A 7015-nucleotide genomic window follows, 5' to 3' on the forward strand; every position below is an offset into this window, starting at 1 on the left:
TGCTTGGGGCCAACAGAATGATTTCATATCCTTATCTCCTCTTCTTTTCTCTTCTCTAAGCACTGACCTGAGATGCAGCATTAATCAGCAGAACAGTGAGCAATTTATTCCACCACATTTCACAATAGCCAGAGTATTATATATCCAAAGTAATGAAATAATACAGATGATTGATTGAGAAGTCCAATAGCAACTGTTATTATTGCTGTATGATGGAATGCTTTGCGTCCCCAGTGTGGAACTACACCATCAATTAACTTAACAGCAAGAAAAGACGGAAAGGACAACCCCTCAAAGGTTTTCTGTAATAATGAAAAGTACAGTAAGCGTGTTAGTTCAAGTGTTGTATCTGTGTTTTGTATCGCTCATCGTTTATGTTGCTTGCCTTTGTAAATCACTACAGATTGCAATGGCACAATAAAACGATTTACTGAAGAGAAAATAGTTATTGACAATGGGGAAAGTTTAAAAGTTCACTCTCAAGGTCTAGTGCCTTTTTTATATGGTAGCTGAGAAGCATGCTGGAGTTTCTGAGCCTTTACGCCAAACCAAATAATCTGTCTTTTTTTTTTACACTTGGCTCCATGCCAGGCAGCATAAAAATGCTGATTGAAGACAAAGATAAAAGAATGGCACTTTTCATCCCATTACAAAAAAATATGTTGCCTTCTTCGATCATAAAAAACAAATTGTAGCCTTGATTCCATCACCTACCTAACTGTGTAGTTAATGTTGTTATGTTGAATACAATCAGGTCTATTATTGAAAACTGGGAGATCAAAGTAATTATTGAGAAACTCTGCTCTCTCTAGAGAACAACTGTAACAGAACTGTTATTTTTGCAGCTCATCCAGAAGATTATAAACAGAAAACGAGATTCAGTAAATATGGCAGCAAGGTATTAACCTTGACATCTCAATACGCAGTCACATTATCACTCCCACACTTTCCGTAATTATTTTCATATATGTAATTGTTTTGTGGTAGACTGCACAAATATCTCACCAACATCTTGTCAAACATGAATTGTGTGATGCAATGGCGCCTGGCTTTTGTTACGTGGGAAGTATTACCCTGTGCTATGTTTAAAAAATAAATAAAAAAGTCTCTGGTTGGATATTGCTGCCAGAACAAATGCTTTGAAAAACATCGAACTTGCTCAACACCCAGTGTCACAGAACTACAAATGCAGCCAAGCTCGATAATGCAAAACCGGAATCTCTATTACAAATGTTGACGCTTTGGTCCTCCACTTGTTGGGAGGACTCTATGACTGTGTACATTACTGTAAGCATGGGGCAATGCATGGGCTGACAGCAAGGCCTGGGGTACGTTTGGGATAAACTGTCTCTCCATAAAGTGTTGGATTTACGGTGAAACAACATTAAACAAAAGTCGGGCAGACGATTGACCAAGGTCAACCTAACACAGGTCTAGCGAGGTAGTGACATCTTTTCAGACAACACTGTGACCTTTACCCAGGACTGATGACCTCTGTACCTTATAACGCCGCTTAGCCTCTATACCAGGGGTCGCAACCTTCACTATCAAAAGAGCCATTTCTGGTCCCTCCCACCAAATAAAATTGATCTGGAGCGACAAAACCTATTCAACTCCTAAAATTAAGATAACATAGCATCTAACATTTTATATGTAGTTAAACTACATATAAAATAACCAATAGCCTATAGTTTGTTGCATTTATGAAATGTGTGGGTGTAGGATGTGACGTTTATTTAGTTAGTTAGTTATTTTAGCCACTGGGTGGAAGAGCCACATTGGCTCCAGAGCCGCGGCTTCCTGAACCCTGCTCTATACCAACAGACCCTTACATCTCTGGGTGTTGGAGGGGACCTATTTACACCAGCAAGTCCCATGTAAATTCAAAAGCCTTGAGTCCCGGCGTAGCTATTTATGTCATATACATGTCATTCCATCTCTTTTTGTCTCCGCCCAATCTGCCCCGCCACTGCCCAATCCTAAATGAGGGTTCAAACGCCACAATAATATGTACCCCAATGGGTCTGTCTCTTAAGGAAAAAAACACAATATATCAAATCAAACGTATATTTACAGTGTCAAGACGCGTTCATCACCTCTGGAAACACCTCTGCGATGACTAATTGAAGCGCGTTTCTGTAAAGTGTTGTTTTTATGTATTATTATTTTTTCAATATATGCTGACCATTTTCTAATGCTGTGCATGTGTAGTCAAATCTATGAAGAGGTTTTGTTAATTTGTTTGTATACTTGCATGTGTTTTTTTTAAGTTAAGTTAAGTTTAAGTTTTTTAAGTTTTTTTAAGTTTTTTAGTTTTTTTTAAGTTTTTTAAGTTTTTTAAGTTAGTAGGTGAGGAGGATTTAAGCATGTGTTTTTTTTAAGTTTTTTTTAAGTAAGTTTTTAAAGTTTTTTAAGTAAAACTCTCATACCTCTCTTGAACCTGTTACTAGCGCTGATTGTGCTGCAATGGTTTTATATTTTGGTTTTTCAAGTGGCATATTCAAAAGAAGTGAATGTTGAAGTATGATTGGCTACTTTTAAAAGCAGTGCTACAAACAAAACAATAGGAACGATTTTATGCTCTTGTTTTGAGATTTAATGTGCATGGGAGCCTGGAAATTGAGAGGTGCAAGTGAAGCCATCACTGTATACATTAGCAACTCTGCCCTTAACAACATTGCAGTACTTTCTACAGACAGATTAAGACTCTGTAATTGCCCCAATTTAGTTATTCGAAAAATAAATACAACGTTGCTGCCATTAAAATGCCTCAGGACTATTTTCCGACAAGATTGATTAGATAAATTCTGCTACCCCTGAATTTCAACTTTGTTTTTCAAGCCTCTAATGTAAACGATCCAGAAAATCTCTTCATGAAGAATACAGGTGGGAATTGGATGTTTGAAATGTGTGGCTGTTGCTACCATTTCCATGTAGAGAGAGGTGGGTCTATCTGTGGGGGACCAAGTATGAAAACATTCCCAGCTAATCACTGCATTCAGCTCTGGCAAGAAGCATGGCTGATTTAAGCCTAACTAACCCCTTAAAACGATTCAATTTGCAAACTCAGGAGCCCCCAGGAGCAGACGGCGCTAATGAGCTTGTTTGTAAATTAAGCAAGTCGAGGGCATCATACTATTAAGCATACCCAATCATGAATATCCACTGTACCAGGTCACATTCTGGCCAAAGTTGATTTTCTTAAGCACAGCAAGGCCTAGTGGTTGACACTCTAGAGCTGTCGTTATTCAGTTCAACAAAGAAGAGGAATAAGTGAAACTAAGAAAAGGGAAAATGATTTATTTGAATTCCTTGTGTAAGTGAGGTAATGGATTGAAAGGCTGTATCCCCACCCATTTACTGCACCCGTTTGTTCCTGGCAAGGCCTGCGGGTGGCTGGAGCCCATCCCAGCTGACCATGGGCGTAGGGGGGTGGATGGGGTGCCATGTCAAGGGTCACACACACACACACACACACACACACACACACACACACACACACACTATATGGGCATTTATCTCCAGTTCACAGGGGGAACACCATACACAGGATCCCCATCCATCGTACTCCTACAGGGTGAAGCCACAGCCTAAAGAAAATTATTACAATCCAATTATAACCTATGTGACATCCACATTTCAGAATGATTTAAAATCATCCTATAAAAAGGGAGCTGCAGTCTTTAATTACAATCAAAGACTAAATTGCAAGGTAGATTTGGAATAGTTTAATAATGTACAAACCCATTACCAATCGTTAAAAATGTTATGTCATTTGTAGGCAAGGATTACACTTAAATAAATATGTATAGCATATACGCTACATATATTTAGTCATACAAAATTTAGTCACAACAATAAAATAATTATTTCAGGATATAAACGTAACTAAATAATTGAAGCAATGAAATGATAGAGCACTGATAATTGCACATGGTTTTCATCTATTAATCAACATTCCACTGGTTCTCTCTCTCTCTCTCACACACACACACACACACACACACACACACACACACACACACACACACACACACACACACACACACACACACACACAGTAAGCTTTCGTGATTTCCATATGATGTGTGGGATAATCAGCAATTTTCTTTGGACTGAAAATCAAACACGTATCAAGATTGATTCTAGAGATTGAAATTAACGGAAAAGTGAAAGTTGTTTCAGCTTCTGCCTGCTGTAACCAAAAGGGGTTTCACGTGGTGATGCCCACCATCACCTCGCTGATATCCCAAAGTTTACCGGCGACGTTCATGTCGTTGGCCTTGGGCAGAAGCATCTGTGGGTGGCAGTCTGCAAAACACTTTCCCTGGACACCCTCCACATCTGGACTGCAGGCCAGGTAGACCGAGGTCCGGGCCCCCTCCTCAGGGCTTTTGAACAGGCCACGGGAAACCAGGCCGAACAAGGGCTTTGCCATGCTGGGGATGTGGACATGTCTTCCTAGGTTGGTCCTGACGATGCCAGGAGTCAGAGAGTTGGCCGTGACGCCGGTACCCTCAAGCCGTTGAGCCAGCTCCAGGCTGAACAGCAGGTTGGCCAGTTTGCTTTGACCGTAGGCGAAGGCCTTGTCGTAGTGCTGCTCGCCGTTCAGGTCCTCAAAGTTAACGTGAGCGTGCTTGTAGAGTTTGGACGACACCACGACGACCCGACTCGGAGCTGAGCGTTTCAGCAGGTCCAGCAACAGGTTAGTGAGGAGGAAGTGGCCGAGGTGATTGACCCCGAACTGCATCTCGAAGCCATCGACCGTCTTGGAATAGGGGCACTGGTAGACCCCGGCGTTGTTGATGAGCACGTCGACACGTGGTTCTTCCTGTTTGGGCAGCACAGAGAAACAAGGCTCAAACTCTGGTACCTGCAAAATGATGGGAGAGTCCACAAATCTTTTCTAAAATAACTATAACTATAAAATAGCTGCCTATGTAGCATTTCCAACCACTCTTCACAGTGGAAAGTAAACACGGTCAGTCAAAGTGCTGCCTGTCAGTGTCTAGTGTTACGTGCAAGAAGATGTTTAAACTCCAGTTTTTCGCTCAAATCAATACTGTGGTTAAATTGATCAGATAGTAAATGCTATATTTATGGTTAACCATCTGAATTGTCACAATGCTAACGTGATACAATAATGCTTTAATTTGGCAGTCACAACAGTAGAAGCAAACAGAGGGCCAGCCATTTAGCCTGTTCTCATGCGTACCAACGTTGGAAAGACAGACGCAGAAATGATTTCAACCTACCTCAATGATTCCTTGACAAAACTCGTGAACCGACTTCAGAGATGCAAGGTCCAGTGGTTTGACCACCAGTTGCCTGGCGTGTGCCTCGGTGACAGCGAGGATCTCCTGGGCGGCTTCCTCTGCCCTCTCCATGTCCCTGCAGGCCATGATAACGCGACCCCGCTGCCTCAGAATGTCTACCGTCGTGGCTTTTCCAATTCCACTGTTGGCCCCGGTAACTATTACCGTTTTCCCCATCATTTTCGCTGATTTTGTGGGCGATCCTTTAGTATCTTCTTAAGTATCCCGACACACTTTTTTAGCATTGCTAACTTGCTAATAACAAAGCAACTACGCCAGACTCCATTACCCAGAGTTCCACATGAGTATACCGGAAGTAAGTGACGCGATCATCGTTCAAAGGAAGAAATGTTTGTCGAAAGGGTCGAAAGGCCTCTTTTTTGCAAAGGAAAGAAAGTTACATTTACTGCATGCTTTAAGACAATAATATTTGATTGATTTAGGTATTTAATGGTTTGATTATGTTGTTATAATATAATATTTTGGTGACAACAGTGGTTGTTATTGTCTTAACCACTAAACGTGTTTTATCTAAATGTATCTTATATATAACACATATTCATATTTTTTGATTTCAGCATTCTGAGCACTATTTGTTTGCATATTTGAAATACGTTCTTTTAAAATGAAAAGCATAAGAATGGAGGAGTCTAAGGCCCACTATTGAGATATGTATATTTTTCAAATCCTGCTATTTCTTTGCACTCTCCGCAACTCCTAAATCTCCACAGCAGCTTTAAAACACGTGCACACGCACACACACACACACACACACACACACACACACACACACACACCCTCTATAAGAAAACAGAAAATGCAGACAATGTCTTGTGACTTCTACAGAGAAAAAATAATCGGAAAGTTTATATTCCAAGGAATTAACATCAATTTAACGTATCCAAGTACCGCTCACGGCCCTGTAAACATGTATAGCTTCTGAATTATTTCATTCACCCCCCCCCCCACCCCTATACACTCACACACACACACACACAAGTGACCAATGACCAAGCGAAACATGTCCATGGTCGTGACACTATCACACTCTCACTGGTACTGATGCGGTTGGTTAAACAGTCGCGGTCTGACTAACATCGGTAATGTGGTCATAACATCTGCAACATCTGGGAAACATCTTGGCAAAATTCCAACTTGTGAGAGACAAGTAACTGCTCTGTCCTGTGCAGTACTTAGCTCAAGCTACCGAGCGGAGCAGCAAAGGTGCACATTAGCTGTTCAAAGGTGAAGTTTCTCAGCATAGTTAGCGGATTTCCAAATGAATTGCAGATTTATCAGCAATGGCTTAATACGACCACAAAGAAAAACACACACTTGCTAATACTGATGCTGTTGGGCCTGTGCTTGAAAACAAGTGTTATTGTTTTTTTTACCTTCATTCATCCAGTTGAAAGGTTAAGCAACCTTTTTCCAAGAGAGACCTGGTAGTGTGTTACACTTGAATCCAGATTGAAGAGAGGTGTTGGTTCTTCTCCATCCGGCCTCAGGGTTCGTGGTGCGGCAGCCTGCTCACTGAAGCAGACACTTGCCATTAGTCTTCTCTAGACTAGGAATACAATAATGCAACTTCAATGTTTTGCAACAAATTCTAAAGTTTGACCTAAACTTGTCACCGTAGTCAACCCCGTATTGGGTTTCAGATCAACACCCATGTCATCACATGTTAAATGACTGTGGAG

At 41.1% G+C, this 7015-nt stretch overlaps 1 protein-coding gene across 1 annotated transcript; it reads right to left on the bottom strand.

The window, feature by feature from the left end:
• Positions 1-3713: 3713 nt before the first annotated feature.
• On the bottom strand, positions 3714-5577 carry LOC307086601 (retinol dehydrogenase 14-like). The gene is made up of 2 exons (XM_079751859.1): positions 5256-5577; positions 3714-4831 (listed from the first exon to the last, which is right to left on the bottom strand). Exons 1-2 carry the CDS (start codon positions 5493-5495, stop codon positions 4214-4216), a joined length of 858 nt encoding a protein of 285 aa, XP_079607985.1. The 5' UTR covers positions 5496-5577; the 3' UTR covers positions 3714-4213.
• Positions 5578-7015: the final 1438 nt, after the last annotated feature.

This window comes from Pollachius pollachius, assembly GCF_949987615.1.
Source record: "Pollachius pollachius genome assembly, chromosome: 15".
NCBI classification, from domain to species: domain Eukaryota; kingdom Metazoa; phylum Chordata; class Actinopteri; order Gadiformes; family Gadidae; genus Pollachius; species Pollachius pollachius.